The following is a 19,908-nucleotide window of genomic DNA, read 5'->3' on the forward strand; positions in this document are numbered from 1 at the left end:
ATTAGCTCCGCCCCCACTTCCGGGGTGGGCGGGGATGCTGTTAAGTAGGTCCGGCCAGAGCCCGCCCTAAGGGAGCGGCAAGAGGCAGGGCTGGAGGGCTCTTCTGCGCCGCACCCCGTCCTACCACGTGACCGCAGATTGTACCGGAAGCGGGGTGCTCTCGGTGGTGGCTGTGTCACCCTGTTACCGTTTTAACTTAGATACTTTCTTCACTACCGAAGACGGATCAGCGCTCTGATACGATGCTCTGTGTTCAGGATTTAATAGGTGTGTATGAGTGCGGAAGGCTCGGCCTTGTCTCTGATCTCGCTCTCTAGTTTTTGCTCAAGGGTGTCCTGTCACCATGGTTACTGTGGACGCCTAAGCCGACAATTTCAGGTTACTTAAGCGAGTGCCCAGTTCTTAAGGGCTGATCAAGAGGAATTCTTAGTCCTTTATGAAGAAGTACGTCTAGGCAAAGAAGTTCCAAGTCAACTGAACAATTTTGTGCTGTGGAACAGACTTCCGGCCATCAGTTTTCTACCCTGTAAGGTGGAACTTGTAGACTACATCATAGGTGGTTGCGAGGATTAAATGAAACTTGCACAAAGTTTAGACGTAGCGCTCAATGGTTAACTGTGATCAGTACCCAACTTTGATTCTCATAAGTTTTCATACAAATCAATTAATTCATTTATTCAACGAATATATATTGAATGCTTACAATATGCCAGGCTCTGTTGCAGACTCTGAGAAATCAGCAGGGGAAAAACAAATATCAGTGCCTTCCAATGGGAGGAGATAATTAAAATACGCTATGATACATAGTGATAAGTGCTACAGAGATAATAAAGCTGGGAAAGGGGATAGATAGTAGGGTTTGTGATTTTAAATAGGGTGTTACCAGAAAGACATTACTGAAAAGCCACTGCAGAGTTTTGAGCAGACAAGTGATATCGGACTTAATGTTTTAAAACTCGCCCTTTGACTGTTGTGAGAGATTACACTGTAAACTTAGAGGGGCAAGGAAAACCAAGAAGGCCAGTTAAAGAATTATTGCAGGAATCCAGATGGTTGTATTGAGGGTACCAGTTTGGCTTCTAGCCAATACAACTTGCTGACAGACTGGACATGGGTTGTGGGGGAAGAAAAGGATAATTCTAAGGTTTTGAGCTGGAGCATTTGATGCTTCTAAGAGTGGAGAATCCTGATTTTCAGAGTTAGGTTGAAGAAGGCAGCAGAATACAAAAACTCATAACTTACTCAAGGTAATACAGTGTAAAGGCTGAGTCCTTACTCTGGATCTAGGCTACCTGCATATGAATACTGGCCCCACAACTATTCATTTACTAGGTTTATGATTTGGGCAAATTATTTAACCTTTCTGTTGCTAGTTTCTTCTGTTAATAGGACCTACTCACTGGGTTGCTGTAAGGCTTAAATGACTGCACACGTCAGAAACCCTTAGGATACTGACAGTGTGCAGTTTATGTTAGCCATCACATAACTATTAACTGGTCACGTTCCAGCTCTTTGTCACTACTTGGGTCTTTATTGAGCACTGATATATTCATTAAGCAAAATTCTCCTATGTTGCAGAAAACATACCATCTCTACCACTTATACCTCTTAATTGTGGCAAGTCATACCTAGTGATATATGATGTCACGTGACTTAGGTAATCGTTCCTTCTAAAAGACATCACTGTTAACAGTAATCTAACCTCACTTGTAGTAGAAATAAGCTAAATAGTGAGCTAAATTTGAGGCTTGAGGTTCCCAAGTGTGCCATGGCATACGAATTGATAATCACATTATATCATGCTGCTGACAAGTAAATTCCTATATTGGGACATTTTAAATAGGGTAACAAAGGCAATGTTTAAGTGATATTCTGGGTTCATTAGGGCACTGTATAAATATAAAATACCATTCAGCATCTGTATAGCATTTTACAGTTAAGAAAGCGCTTTCACACACCAGTAGTAGCCAGCTTCCAAGATGGCCCTAATGATTCTTGCCTTCTGGTATTAATGCACTTGTGTAGTTTACTCACACAATGCAACAGGCTGTTCTGTGTGACTAATAGAGTATTGCAGAAATGAATGTGTATAATTTGAGTCTAGATCATAAAGAGGTATTGCTGCTTCTGCCTGTACACTTGGATCATTTGCTCTGGAGGAATTCAGCCATCATGTCATGAATTCATTCAGGCAGCCCTGTGGAGAAGCCTAGGTGGAGGGGAACTGAGGCCTCCTGCCAACAGCCAGCATCAACCTGCCAGCTATGTGAGTGAGCTATCTTGGAGATGGATGGTCCAGCCCCAGTGAAACCTTCAGATAACTGCAGCCCCAGGTGGCATTGATTGCAACCTCATGAAAAACACTGAGCAGACCTGCCCTGCCAAGCTGCCCCAGAATTCCTGACCCAGAGAAACCATGAGCTATTAAGTGAGTGTCGTTTTCAGCCACTAAATTTGGGGGTGATTTGTTACAACGTAGTAGACAATACACTAATTTGATCCTGCCTATCACATTGTATAGTACTGGAGAAAAAACTGCAAGTTGGACAAACTGAGCGATTTGCTAACGGTTACAGATACTTAACTGTTTAACTCCTAAATGAAAACACAAGCTATTTACTCTAAGTCAAGCCCAAATTCTTTCTATGACACCATCCTCCTTGGGAGCTCATCCTATGACAGCAATTCCCACGAACATCCTTTTGCCATACCTCTAGTCATAAATTCTGTAAAAGTGATGTATTTTTTCATTGGAACTTTCATGGCAGCAGCTGTAGTAAAGGTGGTCCTCAGACGGTACCAGTATTGGGGTTTCTAACTGCTGGCCCACGACATTACTCAAGCCACTCTTCATTTCCTGCACCTACCCTGAGAGCAAAAAAATTGCCTTGGGCTTCCTTTTACTGAAATGAGAAAGCTAAGGAGAAAAAAGAGAATAGTGCTAGTTTTTAAGAAATTTTTCCAAGTATATTTTTGAAATAATAAAAAAGAAATCATGAGTCATGTATTTCTCATGAGTTACCAGAATAGCTCATTGCTAGCACCAAACTCCTGTTTCACATTCAAGTTGGGCAACATTTATACTAAGCCACAATACAGAATTTACACGAAAAGCAGATCAACTCTGAAATAGTAAAAAAGAAAAAAAAGTATAAAGATTAATCCATACGCAACTGGGCAAATACAAAAACGTACTCAACAATTCTACTGTGTCTATTACTCATGAGTTACCCTTACTATTAGGGATGACTTCTTTAACGCATATTCTAGAAATCATTAAAGGTATAGAAGAGAATTTATTTCACTTTGTGAGGCTTTACTTTCACAATCATACATACCCTTGGCACAGGAAGAGCCTATTAAAATTCTGTAAATTGCCTTAATAAGGTGAATAGGTTGATTTTATGAGGCTTTTGGACAATGAAGTTTGAGAAAGTTCATGCTTGTCAGGATTTGTACACATGATCACAATCAAAACAGTAAAATAAACCAAAGAACAAGACTTTCTTAACACCCCTAAAAACATAGTAACTTAAAATTTCTGGTCAAATGTTATTCCTATGCTATATTCATTTTGATCTCTTATTCTCCATTTGATACTGACATTTTTTTCTGAACACAGGTTACATAATCTTTTGTGTTAACTCCCTAGTCTTAATACCACAAAGGCATCTGTTTTACCATGGCTGTATTTTTATTATTTAGAGTACGATATGCTTATTGAGCCAGTTATTCTCCAGTAACGTTGTGAATGCAAAAACACTGAGAGAATTAAGAACAAATAATGGAGTCATTATTTCACTGATCCTTATCCAATTCCAGGAAAATTACTTCCAGAAAGCTGCAATTCTGCCGGATATATTCTTTCCATGTTTAAACAGAAACTGAAAGAGAAGTGAAATTATGGTAAACCTATGATTGTTCACTAGACATTGTGTACTTTTAATAGTTCAACACTGTAATGCTTGATAATTTGATTATCTGAGTAAATTAATAGGCTAACATTTAAAAATGTATACTTTAATAAGTATAAAGTATATAAACAATCAGGTAAGCTTGTGGAGAAGCTGACCAAGATACATAAATTAGGAGATACAAGTGTCCTAAATTTTCTATACTTTTTTTTTTTACAGAAATTTTATTAAAGTTGTTTAATGTACAATTTCTCATTTGTCATTCTGGAAGTCCTTCATTGTAAAGACTCTTCTTTGTCTGATTAAACAAACAGCAGCCACATTGTCAGTGATTATTCTGGACCTCCACGCTGAAAAGGAAGTAATAAAGCAATAAGATTAGGTGTTTCATTTACAAAGAAATGTTTTCATGGCCACTATACAAATTTGAAACATTTTAATCAAATGATCTTTAGGTTTTAAAAACAATTTCAGATTTTTCATAGCTTTGGCGCACTCCTATCAATGTTATAAAGAACTTCAGATCTGAAGAGGACTCAAGGTTGACGTAGATCAATGGTCCTCAAATTTCTTGGTCCTTTACACTCTAAAAAATCAATGAGGGGGCTTCCCTGGAGGCGCAGTGGTTAAGAATCTGCCTGCCGATGCAGGGGACACAGGTTCGAGCCCTGGTCCGGGAAGATCACACATGCCGCAAAGCAACTAAGCCCATGCACCACGACTGCCCAGCCTGTGCTCTAGAGCCCGCAAGCCACAACTACAGAGTCCATGTGCCACAACTACTGAAGCCTGCGCGACTATAGCCCGTGCTCCGCAACAAGAGAAGCCACCACAATGAGAAGCCCATGCACCGCAACAAAGAGTAGCCCCCGCTTGCCGCAACTAGAGAAAGCCCACGCACAGCAACGAAGACCCAACGCAGAGAAAAGTAAATTAATTAAAAAAAAATTAATGAGGACCCTAAAGAGCTTTTTTCCATGGGGTATATATATTTTGCTATTTACCATACTATACTTCTACACATATATTCCTTCATGCACATTTACTGAGGGCTCGAACATCGTTTATTTCTCATAGTCCAGGCCTACATGACCATCCCTGTCTTAGCTATGGACACACCTTGACAAGACAATGGGAAGAACATGGAAATCAGCAATATGAAACTCCAAAGCCAATAACGTTGAGGTGTTTTCCACAGTATTGGGATAAAGAGCAACAACGTACTTGGATAAATTCAATTTCTTCTTGAGATACAAGTTTCCTTCTGTACTTCTGAGGTAAAGTTTTTATTAACTCTGCAGTGTCTGGTGGACCCGGATGCATCAGCCAGTCTGGCGATTTACTTCCCTTAGAATGCTGTGAAATTGAAGAAGAGTGAGACGGTAGTCCTGCTGATCTCAGAACTTCTGACACTGAAATTAAAAAAAACAAAAAAATAGAGGAATTGTTCAGTGTCTTAAAATACTATTTTGAATTATCTATCATTAAATAATCAAGTTATTCTTTTTTTTTTTTGCGGTACGCGGGCCTCTCACTGTTGTGGTCTCTCCTGTTGCGGAGCACAGGCTCTGGATGCACAGGCCCAGCGGCCATGGCTCACGGGCCCAGCCGCTCCGCGGCACGTGGGATCTCCCCGGACCGGGGCAGGAACCCGTGTCCCCCCAATCCGCAGGCAGACCCCCAACCACTGCGCCACCAGGGAAGCCCTCAAGTTATTCTTAAAATGATAAGTATTACAATCCAAGAGATAAGTATTATAGAGTAACTTCGTTGGGTAGCTCTATATAGTTTCATAAAGTTCTTTTTAAAGCAAATGAGGTAGTTTTAAGTGAATGAATTACTAAATTGAAGAGTAAGTTCATAAAATAATGAAATTTCTAGGTAGTGGAGTTCAACCCGTATGGATAACTTACATTACTTAAATTTTGTCATATGGTAGAGATTACAGGTAATACCATACAATGGAGAATAAGAAAGTTGGTAAATGCAGATGAGATTTGTTTTCTCCATACTTGTTTGTCACCTATATCTTAATTTTTCAAGAGTTACAATAAGTTAAAAATATCCATACAAAATTTGTTAAAATTCTCCCTAAATTAAAGGTCAAGTATCTTATAATTAAAGACAGCTGACAGAGCAGTAAGAGAAAAACAGAACTTGTTCAGAATCTTCAGTTACTGTAATAGGCAATGATTGTTAAGTTCTAAGGCAATCCAAGAAATATTTACTGCCTCAATGAACAGATAAATCAGTGAATGAAAGAAAAGGTTAGCTGGGAGAGAAATATAGGAATAGTGGTTATTCATCATAATCTCTGCAAATATAAGCATGGGACATTCTTCTGAAGGACAGAAGGTGGAACAAAAATTCCCATATATAAACACAGTATCATTAAAAATTCAGAAATACCTATTGTCAAGTTACTACTTTTTTACAAGGAGGTAATAGAAAGTTAGTTAATGCAACCTAACATACCATTGTGATCTAAGCTACCATTGTCTACCGGATTCTAAAATGAGAAATATTGTGTATAATAGAATATTCATGTATAAATCTGCATGTACATATCCTTTTAGTATAAATAAACTACAGCTTACCATTGGGTTTAGGATTGTCTCTTCTGTCAGGGAACCTTATTAATGGAGTATGTGGCTTGACTACCTAAAGGAAAAATAAAATGCATGAAAAAGAAATGAAGCACTAAAATAACCTCATTTACTACATAAGAAATAATCTAATGAACCTCACAAGCAGATGCCTTTGTTAAAATAAAATAACTTAGTACCTGACAGCAACTTTAAATTTTACTATTTTCAATTTTACTCTTTCCCAACAAGGATAGCTAGTCTATGAACTATTATCTGATATTCATAAGAACTTTGTACTTTATACATCACAAGATATTTTACTGTACTGCCTACTGACCTCAAAACAACCCTATAAGGTGACAAGGATTTTATGTTGCATGACTTCTAAATCACCCTGCTGATTGGTAAGAATTGCAAGTTTCCTGACTTGTATTGAGTGTTGTTTCTCTACTATGTTAATACCTAGTGGTTTAGATAGAATAGGATAAAAAGCATATTGAAAATTAGGTAATCAAAAGAATACTTTTTCTGACTATAAAAGTAACCCATGTTCTGTGTAAAAAATTTGGGAAAAACACAGAAAAGCACAAAGAAGAAAACACCATCTATAAGCCAAAACCCACATAAAATAGACTTAAACATTTGATAGCCCTTGACTTCAGCCTTTTTCCTATACCCATAGAAATACATGTATTTAGAACACTGTTTTTAATAAGATATTTGAAGAGTATTAATGTTTTATCCCTAAAATTCCAGTTAATGCTACAGAGGAGCTTAAGCAGAACTTTCAGTATGAAATCTTCTGAATATATATAAAATGCTGAGACTCTAATAAACAGAGTACTATTTTTTACTAACGTAATCTATAAGTTGCTGTGTAACTAGTGAGACAGGTGTGTGTTTATCTGCAATATATTTGTATATATGTACTACACATTACACATTTTATATGAGTACAGAAACAAATAGGCTTGTAGGGATGGGTCTGAAAACTAACCACCATAATTCTGCTGCTGTGAGAAAATGCTGGAAGATAGTTGTCTCCCTAAGCATTAAAGCATGTTCACATCTTTCATGTTAAAAAACAAGCCTTCTCACTCCATGTAGTACCTGTTTCTTTTCATAGCCAGGCTTCTTGAAAGAGTGTTCTTTCCTTCCTATAGTCCTAAGCTTTTCAGGATAAACTTCAAACTCGCATTTGGCACACACAGGTCCATCATGATCAGGTCTCTCCCTACCTCTCTAGCCTCATTCCCCACCACTGTACCTTTCACTCCAGGTATTCTGAAGTACTTTTCATTTCCCTAACTCCTCATACCATTTCCATCCCCATTCAATCTACAGCTTGTGTGCTCTGCCACGAATCTCTCCCAGGTCCCACCCCGCTTCCATGCCTCCATTTTCATCTGACTGCTTATCTTTGAAAACAGCTCAACTGTCACTCCTCTCTAAGGAGATTCCCAATTCCTAAATCTGATTTAAAAACTCCTCCTGTGTTTCCACAGCAACCTGAACATCCTAAGAATATTGTGTAGAGGACAGTAAATGAGCCAATGATTACAGGAGAGCAAAGCTCCTGGAAAGGCAGAGATGGAAAATTAAGTACTTCTGCAGAAGTAGCCAGTACATAGTAAATGCTCAGCAAACATCTGACAAATGAGTGAATAGACCATTTGTAGGTAAGGGCTAACTGTATAGGTATGTAAGTATGTATACACACACTTAAACAAATGTACATACACCAGAGAGAAAGAATCCATTTCAACATTGCTTTTGTACAATTAAAAATATGGTTGGGCTTCCCTGGTGGCGCAGTGGTTGGGAGTCTGCCTGCCGATGCAGGGGACGCGGGTTCGTGCCCTAGTCCGGGAGGATCCCACATGCCGCGGAGCGGCTGGGCCTGTGGGCCATGGCCGCTGGGCCTGCGCGTCCGGAGCCTGTGCTCCGCAGCGGGAGAGGCCACAACAGTGAGAGGCCCGCGTGCCGGGGAAAAAAAAAAAAAAAAAAAAGGTAATATGCCCATATAGATTAAATTCCCACAGCTTGGTATCCCCCCTTTTTAAGAGAAAATTTTAAAAATACATAAAAGTAGACAGAGTAGTATAATAAACCCTGATAAACACATCACACAATTTCAACAGTAATCAATCTTATTTCATCAACCCTTCCCCCATTAAACAAATCCCAGTCATCTCATCTCATCTGTTAATACCATCTACATGTATCACTAACAGAAAAGGATTTGGTTAAACCGTAGTCCCAATACTTTTCCCACACTTAACAAAAATAATTCTTTAATATCATCTATTATTTAGCTATGCTCAAATTTTCCTGTCTCAAAATTGTCTTTTTTAAACTCTAAATGTAAATACAAAGAGAAACAAATAAGTCTGTCAATTAGTTGACCAGCTTATAACTAAGGAAAAAAAAGGAGCTAATCCAAATAACTTTCATAGTGCTTGGACTATATACCTTCAGTCTAAAGACAAAAAGAAATACAAAGAAATCTTGAACTTTTTACTTAGTAGGTTGGTTGTATAGATATAGCTATACATTTTGTATATATTGTAGGACTAAGCAAATGAGTATATACATATATTGATGTTTGTGGAAGGCAGGGATTTCCCTGTGAGAGAAAGAACATATAAATATGGGATGAGGGAAGGCAAGGAAGAATACTGTAGTGTTAAGACTGGAATCTGAGGGAATCAGCAGGAAGTCAGGATAAATGCCATGAGTTTATTCAACCAGCCCCCTGTTAATTTGGGTTGTTAATTTGAGTCGTTTCCAATCTTCTTCCAGTTCTCCTATACCACTGGGCACAGCCCCACTCACCCCAGCCCCTAGCCTTCCTCACTGTGGACATCTCCCACCAGAGTATTCTATTTGTTACAAATGATGAAACTATATTAACACGTCATTATCACCCAAAGTTTTACATTAGAGTTCATTCTTGGTGTTGTACGTTCTATGGGTTTTGACAAATGTACAATGACATATTCACTATTACAGCATCTTCTGTGTTCTGCCTACTCATCCCTTCATTCCCCAATCTCTGGCAACCACTGATCTGTTTACTGTCTCCACAGTTTTGCCTTTTCCAGAATGTCATGCAGATGGAATCATACAGCATGTAGCCTTTTCAGATTGGCTTCTTTCATTTAGTAACATGCATGTATGTTTCTTCCATGATTTTTCCTGGCTTGGTAGCTTGTTTCTTTTTGAAATAACATTATAAATTATATTTGTATAATATACAAATATATAATTATATAATAATATAATATTACAATAATATAATTTGGGTTGAGTAATATTACATTGTCTGGATGTACCACAGTTTATTTATCCATTCACCTACTGAAAGACATCTTGGTTGTTTCCAAGTTTTGGCAATTATAAATGAAGCTGCTATAAACATCCATGTGCAGGTTTTTGTTCGGACGTAAGTTTTCAATTCATTTGGGTGAAAGTGCGATTGTCCAACCATATGGTAAAAGTATGTTCAGTTGTGTAAGAAACTGCCAAACTGCCTCCCGAAGTGGCTGTGGCACTTTGCATTCTCAACAGCAGTGAATGAGAGTTCCCATTGCTCCACCTCCTTGTCAGCATTTGGTGGTGTCAGTATTCTGGGTTTCAGCCATTCTAATAGGTATATAGAGGTGTCTTACTGTTGTTTTAATTTGCAATTAATTCCCTAATGACTATGATGTTGAACATCTTTTCATATCATTGTCATCTGTATATCTTCTTTGATGAGGTGTTTGTTCAGCTCTTTTGCCCATTTTTTAGTCAGGCTGTTTTCATTGTTGACTTTCTTTTTTTTTTTTTTTCTGGTACGCGGGCCTCTCACTATTGAGGCCTCTCCCATTGCAGAGCACAGGCTCTGGACGCACAGGCTCAGCAGCTGTGGCTCACGGGCCCAGCCGCTCCGTGGCATGTGGGATCTTCCCGGACCGGGGCACGAACCCATGTCCCCTGCATCAGCAGGCAGACTCTCAACCACTGCGCCACCAGGGAAGCCCCATTTTTTTAAATATAAATTTATTTATTATTTTTGGCTGTGTTGGGCCTTCGTTGCTGTGCGCGGGCTTCCTCTAGTTGCAGGTGAGCGTGGACTCCTCATTGCGGTGGCTTCTCTTGTTGCGGAGCACGTGCTCTAGGGCGTATGAGCTTCAGTAGTTGTGGATCGTGGGCTCTAGGGCACAGGCTCAGTAGCTGTGGTGCATGGGCTTAGCTCCTCCATGGCATGTGGGATCTTCCCAGATCTGGGCTCGAACCTGTGTCCCCTGCATTGGCAGGCAGATTCTTAACCACTGTGCCACCAGGGAACTTTTAAGAGTTCTTTATATATCTTGAATAACATCCTTTATTAGATATTCTTTTTGCAAATATTTTCTCCCAATCTGTGGCTTGTCTTCTCATTCTCTTCACAGTGTCTTTTGCAGACCAGAAATTTTTAATTTTAATGACATCCAGTTTATCAATTATTTCTTTCATGGATTGTGCATTTGGTGTTGTATTTAAAAGTCACTGCCAAATCCAAGATCATCTAAATTTTCTTCTCTGTTATCTTCTAGAAGTTTTATAGTGTTCCACTTTACATATAGGCCTATGATCCATTCTGAGTTAATTTTTGTGAAAGGTATAACGTCTGTGTCTAGATTCATGTTTTGCAAGTGGATGTCTAGTTGTTCCAGCAACATTTATTGAAAAGACTATCTTTTCTCTATTGCATTGCCTTTGCTTCTTTGTCAAAGATCAGTTGACTATCCTGTTATTTCTACCTTTCTAAGTCTCTTAGTTTTAGCTGTGCCTCATATATAGCATAGCATTGATTATTCATTTGTTGGCCAATATGAAAATACTTTTAAAAGGGCAGTTACACCATTTGAATTTATAGATATAACTCACAAGTTTGGTGTATTTTCTGTCATATCATTATATGATTATTTAAATATAAAGTCCTTTGTCATATGATCTTTTTCTTTGCTTTCATTTGTGGGGTTTGTTGTTTTGTTTTTTGGTATTTGGAAAGATTTGTACTTTTGTATGTTTATGTTATGTTGCTACCTTTAGATAATACTCTTAGTTGCCCGTTTCTGAGATACTATCTATTGGTTCACTATTATGAGAAAGAATGGTAGTTGATGGTAATCTCTTCTCTGCCTTCCCTCCCCATCTTTTACTACCATTTAATAACCAGAGGCAATTAGCAAGTTTATTCTACCTTCTGTATACTCTTCCCCTTATTCCCTCCATTTTAAAGTTTTATTAGATCTATACTGTCAAAAAAAATAATATTACCAACAAGTCTTTCTCCCTTATCTGCATTATTTAGTCTTAGTTCTATAGTTAAATACATTCAGTGCTTACATCCAGTTCCTATATTAAAACAGCCACAAGTACAAATAAGTATTTCTTAGTTGCCTGAAGCTCATTCTCTGTGAGAGCTGTAAGAAGAGCTTCAGTGAACAATATTCCCTGAGTTATTAAAGGTTAAGAAGAGTTTGTGGCCTTTACACTTGAAGGTCAATGTAGCTAGATAAAGCTTTGGTTCACATTTTCTTTAACTACCTTAAATATGTTATCCACATGTTTTCCTTAATGAAGTATTATTGTTGAAAACTCTGATAACTTCCATTCTCTTTTAAGTGCTTGGTCTTGTCGCTTGGATCACCAAATAATTTTTTCTTTAAAATTTAATGATTTTACTAGAATATACTCATTAATCAAACATACTGGATCAAAGCTACAAGGTATAACTTTAAGTTTTCTTTTGTATCAGGAAAGTTTTATTAAATTATAGGTTTTGAGACTTGGTCAACTCTATCTACTGTCACTTTTTCATAGACTACTTATTACACAAAAGTTGCATCATCTCGTCTTTATCGTCTCTATGATTTTCTCTGAAACCCTTTCACCTTTTTTCATTATCAGTGATTTCTTTTGGAAACTATTATTCTATTAAGGAATCCACTTCTATGATTCACGAAGCCCAGGCAGAGTTAACAGTGACGAGTTCTGGAGGTAACACTCCACCCTGGACTTTCTGGTTATAACCACCATCTCCTCTCTCTACCTCAACTGAAAACCGAGCCTCATGAGGCCTCAATCCCTGCCCTCCTGTTCGTGGAAGATGCCAAAGCCAACTATGTAAGAGGCTTTTTTAGAGGAGAAGACAACTCTTGTCTTCTCAGAAGACAAACCCTCTACTTTGCTTTATAAGGCAGATAGCAACCCCAAACCACAGACAGGCTGGGACCTGCCTAGGCCTCAATCATTATCTGTGACTTTAAAAAAAAATCATTTTTCTCCTTTCCTCCACTATTTCCTTTAGCAAAACTTCCAAGTTGCCTATTGACCTTTATATTCTTTCCAGTTTAGCATCTATTCCTGAAAGGTTCTTTTCTTTTACTCTTAATTCTTTACTGAGTTCAGAACTGTACCATCCCTAAAATCTTAATCTAAAATCTAAACTCAACTACGACCTTTTAACTTACAACTCTCTTCTCTGTTATTTCCCACCATCAGTTCCAGCAAGCCCTTCATTTCCTTTATCGTTCCCTTTTCTCCCAGTCAATTGGTTCCATCCTGACTTTACTTCCTTTCTCATCTAGCCTAGAACCTACAGTCCATTCAAAAACCTCTTAGCACTCTCAACTGCCTTGCTGGAGGTTTATTTTCACCTCACCTGTAAAGCTCAAACCCTGAATTAATCCAACCACTTACCTTCTTCCCCTGTGTCTCATGCAGCCAAACGATTTCCTGAATGATGAACTATCTCCTTTCTACTATCGCATCATCCCAAACATATCAAATATATACTGCTTGGCATTTATTTTATTATTATTATTTTTAAATAAATTTATTTATGTATTTATTTTTGGCTGCATTGGGTCTTCGCTGTTGCACGCGGGCTTTCTCTAGTTGTGTTGAGTGGAGCTACTCTTCGTTGTGGTGCGTGGGCTCCTCATTGCGGTGGCTTCTCTTGTTGCGGAGCACGGGCTCTAGGCGCACAGGCTTCAGTCGTTGTGGCACACGGGTTCAGTAGTTGTGGCTCAGGGGCTGTAGAGAGCAGGCTCAGTAGTTGTGGCGCACAGGCTTAGCTTCTCCGCAGCATGTGGGATCTCCCTGGACCAGGGCTTGAACCTGTGTCCCCTGCACTGGCAGGCGGATTCTTAGCCACTGCACCACCAGGGAAGCCCCTGCTTGGCATTTAGCAGGCATTTAATGAACACTTATAAATTACTCTTCTAAAATTACTCTTGAATACCCTGTGGTCCAGCCAAATCCCTCTACTTAATGGTGACATTATGCTTTGTGAATTCCTATCAGTTTGTGCCAGCCTGTTGAAATACTACTCTTTCTTAAAGACACCAATCAACAGCCAAGTTCTAAGCTCTGTGGAGGCACCATGTATTGTCTTGTTGGCACTGCAGTCTCAGCACTGAGTATAGGCCTGACACAGAAGTACTCAATACATTTTGCTAATGTTAACATGTAATTATTACATAATGTCAGCACATACTGCTTTGTATTATGAACCTGAATACAAGTCTTTGCAGCTTTGTTAAAAGGAGACAGACCATTTCTTACTGTATATCTCACAGCATCTTTTTTATTGTTGTTGCATATATCAATAGTAAGTTCTTTATTATTGCTGTGTACTGTTCCATTTTAACAAATCTACCACACCTTATCTTGCTAATGGACATTTGGATAATTTCTGGTTTAGGGGTTATTATTAATAAAGCAACTATGAACATTTTTATATAGTTTTTTAAATAGGTATATGCACTCATTTCTCTGGGATATAAACCTATGAGAAAAACTGCTTGGACATAGGGTAGGTATGTTTAACTAGTATTAGAGGCCCACAAAAGTTTTTCAAAGTGACTGTACCATTTTATATTCCCACTAGCATTGTATGAGTTTCAGGTGCTTCATGTTCTCATCACCACTTGGTATTGTCAGTCTTTTTAATAATTTTGGTGGGTGTGGTAGTACTTCCTGGTTTTAATTTGCATTTTCCTGGCAAATAATGATGTTGAGTATCTTTTCACTGGCTTAGTGCTCATTTGAATATCTTGCTTTGTGCAATATCAAGTTTTTCTTACCCATTTTAAAAACTGGGCTATATATTATGGATATATATAATTATCTATTATGGATACCAGTCCTTTGTCGGATGTTCTCCTGTCCTCACAGCACCTTTAACGCTCAATAACTACCCGCTGAATGAATAAGTGAGGATCATTCGTTGCAATGGGAGCAAAGACTGGGATCTAGGATTCTCTTTCAGAGCGAAATAACTAAGAAAAGGTCTTTTAAGAGATGTGCAAAGGGAAATGCACTTCTCGTATCAAAGTTAAAAGGTAATTGTACAATAATATACTTTAAGAGTTGAAAAAAACTCGTGTGAAGCAACCACAAAAGTGGAGATTGTCGCCCATTATATACCAATTTTACCTCTCCTATTTAAGCTAGAGGTCACAGCTGGAGAAGCAAAAACAAAAGCTGTCAGGAGTTAGTAACTGATGTGTGGATTAACAATAAAGTTCCTCTAGCGCCAATCTAAATTCAGGGGAAAAAAGCTTAGGAAACCAACACTAAGACATATATTACAGATAAACTTAAATATGTATTTTTTCCATTCTCCCCCATCCAGCCTGTAACCAGACGCTGGTTGGTGGGGGAGAACCCGCCTCCGGCGAAGATGCAGCCCGCGGGGCCAGTTCTCTGGCCATTCCCAAGACCTTGAAGGGACACCAGGTCAGAAGCAGGGTTCGCTTCCTTTCACTCACCGCTACCGCCTTCCTTCCGATTGGCTGATCCGCGACAACACAGACAATACTGGTCGCTGATTGGCCAGGATATTGCCAGGACAGCCAAACTGCAGACTCCTAACAGGCTAACGAGGTCCCGGTGGAGGGCAGTCCAGGGACTTCGGAACAGCTATCTGCCTACCTGCTGAGATGCACTCCCGCGGCCTGGCTCGAACCCTCAGCTGCGGTCCCCGGCTCACTGCCCGACCCAACGAGCTCAAGGTCCAATTCTCACATACACCCCGGGAAGCCGCTGCTGGCCCTATGCAGGGCCGTGGTCACCGCGCAGTCTCCACCACCGCCTTTCCTCCCCAGCGCCGGTGCTACAGTCAGCACCATCCCTACTGCCTACGGCGCGGAAAGGCAACCGAGTCTCCTTACCTGAACGACCCTGCTGGCAGACGCCATCTTGCTGCCCATCATGACCCCCGAGAGGGGCAGCTTCCGGGGCCCTGGCGAGCAGCGGCTATAACAGGAGTCCTGGGCGGCTGGGGGCGGGCTCTACCTGTGACGTCACGGAGGAGGAGCGGGCGCTCGGGAGAGACCCTCCTCCACTGCGGAGCTAGCCCCACCCACTTGTGCCTGACACCGCCCCTCCTCTCTTCCTGCCTGGGAACTGACCCAGGTGTTTCCCATTGCTTCGTTTTGCAGACGAAGGTTTGTGGTATTGTATTTATTTTGTTCACCGGCCTATGAGTGATCTGGGACCATTTCTTCTCCAGATAGGCAGTTTCCAGTTTCAGTGTAGTCCAAAATTTAATCTGAAACCAAATAAGTAATATAAATTCTTGTGGCTTCCTAAAACGAACAATCTCGTTAAAGTTTAGGAGTAAGAAGCAAGCTCAGAAAGAGTGGTCAGTTCCGGGTCTACACAAGGCCACCTCATACTCCGTTGCTTATTATTTTTTTTTTATTGTAGTTGTTTTACAATGTTGTATTAATTCCCGTTGCTTATTAACATTTCTCGATTTGGTATTCTGATTCCTTTCTCTACCATTAGTCCTGATATTAAACTACTGCCTACTTGGAGTCTGAGAAAACTCAGAAGTTCAAGTTTTTCTTTTTGAAACATGAGCCATCCGTGTCATTCCACCACGTTATATTAAATTCTATGGTAAATATTAATGTTTACAATGTTAAAAATTTTTAATACACAACATGTTGCAGCCATTTAACTTTGTAGGTAATGCAGCCTTACACTATTGTAAATATTTAGAGTGACAAATTTGTTTTGATGATCTAGGTCAATGGTTTCTAAATCTAGAGGGTTATTGAGCCTAAATATGGGCCCTTCTGATTCAGTATGTGTGTGGAGGACACCAGGAATCTTTTTTTTTTTAAAGCTTTCAAAGCTTGTTTTAGCAGCACATATTCTAAAATCAGATTGATAAAGTGGTTAAATGGGCAAAGCACATGAACCAGTAAATTACAGAAAAGAAACACAAATTGCCCTTAAAAACGTTAAAAGACATTCAACCTCCCTTATTCTAAGAAAAATTTAAACTACACTGAAATGCTATTTTCAATCCATCAAATTGGCCAACAGACAGAATTTGGAGAATATGATTTGGGGAGGCTGTAGGGAAAGAGGCACTAATGTATATCGTTGGTAGTGATGAAATGAAACTTGTATTTTAAGACAGGACAAGAAAGATTAAACATAAAATTCTCTGTGTGTCCCTTTGGGCCTCCTCCCTCCCTAATGTGCACGTGCATCTGCATTACACATTAACCAGAGCTCATCAAACATGGGAGCACTTGCTCAACTGCAAAGATCTTTTTGTTTTTTTCTTTCTTCTGACGCTAGCAATGTAACTTCTTAAAACAATAGCCTTCTTTCCCAGATCTGTAGGGGGTCACGGTGACTTGCTGCTCACATGGTTTATGTATGCTTGGTGAACTTTATGTAAAATATCGGTTTGTCATTTTGATGTACAATCCTTTGTCTCAAAAATATATGACTGTGCCTTAGACTTCTAACAGGTGGAAAAGTTCTCAGAGCTTTCTGAGAATCGGCTACCTGGATTATAATAGTGTTTGGCTTGAATAAAATTCCTCCCCCCCACTCTTATCTTGATAGTTAATTGAATATCAACTGAATAGTTAATTGAATTTTCATCGACAGTGGGAGTAAAAGATGGTACTCGAAAAAACTACATACTGAATGACTCCAAATATATGACACTCTGGAAAAGGCAAAACTATAGAGACACTTAAAATATCAGTGGTTGCCAGAGGTTGGGGAGAGGGAGGGACAAATAGGCAGAGCACAGGGGATTTTTAGGACGGTGAAACTATTCTGTACGATACTATAATGGTGGGTACATGTCATTATACATTTTTCAAAACGCATAAAATATACAACCCTTGGGTGATAATGACATGTTAATGTTAGGGTTCAGTTGTAACAAATGTACCGCTCTAGTCGGGGATGGTGACAGCGGGGTGAAGTTGTGCCTGTGTGCGGGAAGTAGGTATACGGGAACTCTGGATTTTCTGCACCATTTTGCTGTGAACCTAAAACTGCTTTAAAAAATAAAGTGGGTCTTCCCTGGTGGCGCAGTGGTTGAGAGTCCGCCTGCCGATGCAAGGGACACGGGTTTGTGCCCCGGTCCAGGAAGATCCCACATGCTGCGGAGCGGCTGGGCCCGTGAGCCATGGCCGCTGAGCCTGCGCGTCCGGAGCCTGTGCTCCGCAAAGGGAGAGGGACAACAGTCAGAGGCCCGCGTACCGCACACAAAATAAAAAAAATAATAATAAAAGTGTATTAAAAAAATTTTTTTAAAGTCACCATTGCCGAAACCAGATAAACTAATGTGTTCTTAAAGTTCAAAAACGGTGACTATACTTGATGACATTGTATTGTACAACTGAAATTTACTGAGAGTAGAACTTAAATGTTCTCACCAAAAAAAAGAAAAGAAAGAAAAAGTAAATTTGTGAGGTGATGGATGTGTTAACTGGATTGTGGGAATCCTTTCACAATGTATACATATATCAAATCAACACACTGAAAGCTTTAAATATTTCACAATTTTGTCAATGACCTCAATAAAGCTGGTGGGGAGAAGCTCAAAAGCAACAGCAGCTTAGATGCCTAGTACACAGACTTTTCATTTACATTCAGAGAAACAGCAAGTTTCTATGTGAAAATCTACAATATTAGATTCTCATTCTGGTCATTTAAGAGAGAATTTATTGGCTACTTTTCTAAATAAAATAAATATTTGTCATTTTCCTTTATGATTATACTTAAGAGATGAAGAAAATGGGCAAAGAATTCCCATGATTTTTTTTTTTTTGCGGTACGTGGGCCTACTCACTGTCGTGGCCTCTCCCATTGCGGAGCACAGGCTCCGGACGCGCAGGCTCAGCGGCCATGGTTCACGGGCCCAGCCGCTCCGCGGCATGTGGGATCTTCCCGGACTGGGACATGAACCCGTGTCCCCTGCATCGGCAGGCGTACTCTCAACCACTGCGCCACCAGGGAAGCCCACAGGTGGATTCTTAACCACTGTGCCACCAGGGAAGCCTGAGATTTTTTTTTTTAATTTTATTTTTTTATACAGCAGGTTCTTATTAGTTATCTATTTTATACATATTAGTGTATATATGTCTAGAGATTTTATTAAAAGATAAACTTCCCAAGTCCTGTAATACCAAGAAGTTTCCTGGGAATACCTGATGATAAATTCAGAAAATGTCAAATGCAATACAAATTACTGGTCATATTGGTATGAATTTTGTTTGGGAAGACTGCCAGGAAAATGCTCTGACTTTTCTCTACTTGTGGATTTATTTGTAAGTGTTGGCATTCATACTCCACAGAATTCTCATCCAGGCCCCTTCTTGATTAGTTCTTTCTAGGATGAAGATGATAAAAGTAGCTGAAGCTGAGGCAGCAAACCAAATCCTATCTTATCTTCCTGCTGCTCAGTTTCAATCACCCTCCTGTCATCACATCATTTGATTACTCATCCCATGCAAGTCTCGTGATTTTCGTCTTGTAAAACAAAGGATGTTGTCCACCCTCCAGTTCTACAAGGATCAAGTCATTAGCCACTGCAATACCTGACCTACAGTATACCCTGAAAGGAATTCAGAACAGAGGAGGCACTCTGTGCTTTAGGAGAACAGGCAAAACAGGCCCTTAGTTAGATATATTTCAGGAAATTCTGTGATTCTGGTTTCTTGCATCCTCCCATACTTAGAAAAGCACTAAAATCCTTAACTGGTGTATCTGTTCCTCTTGACTAGCAGTAACCTTCTACTGAGATGTATACTGGATTGCACATACTTATTAGCCAAAGTCACATATATAATTGGCCTGTCCCCCTACCTCTTCGGAGCAGTTCCTCAGAGCTCTCTGAGAGGCTGTCTCCTAGTCCTCAGTAGGACACAATAAAACTCAACTCACAGCTCTTACATTGTGCATTTTTCTTTCAGTCAACAGTCTATATCCTGAATGCTATTACTTGACTATTTTCATGGACCTGTGGAGCACACCATCTGATTCTACCTTATATTGTGTCTTAACGTCCCTATCTTATCTGGCCTTTGACTTTCTTGTTCCATGTA

At 39.6% G+C, this 19,908-nt stretch overlaps 1 protein-coding gene across 2 annotated transcripts; it reads right to left on the reverse strand.

The window, feature by feature from the left end:
• Nucleotides 1-2,907: 2,907 nt before the first annotated feature.
• Nucleotides 2,908-15,824, reverse strand: KGD4 (alpha-ketoglutarate dehydrogenase subunit 4). Of its 2 annotated transcripts, XR_009519001.1 has the most exons (5): nt 15,712-15,824; nt 6,512-6,575; nt 5,139-5,326; nt 4,161-4,264; nt 2,909-3,884 (listed from the first exon to the last, which is right to left on the reverse strand). XR_009519001.1 is itself a non-coding variant. In XM_060009383.1 (4 exons), the coding sequence occupies exons 1-4, from the start codon at nt 15,751-15,753 to the stop codon at nt 4,247-4,249; spliced, it is 312 nt and encodes a 103-aa protein (XP_059865366.1). In that variant the 5' UTR covers nt 15,754-15,824; the 3' UTR covers nt 2,908-4,246. The 2 variants fall into 2 exon arrangements, 1 of the variants encoding a protein (XP_059865366.1); XM_060009383.1 differs by having other exon boundaries at nt 2,908-4,264.
• Between the last annotated feature and the right edge of the window lie 4,084 nt (nt 15,825-19,908).

This window comes from Delphinus delphis, chromosome 3 (genome assembly GCF_949987515.2).
Source record: "Delphinus delphis chromosome 3, mDelDel1.2, whole genome shotgun sequence".
Taxonomy (NCBI): domain Eukaryota; kingdom Metazoa; phylum Chordata; class Mammalia; order Artiodactyla; family Delphinidae; genus Delphinus; species Delphinus delphis.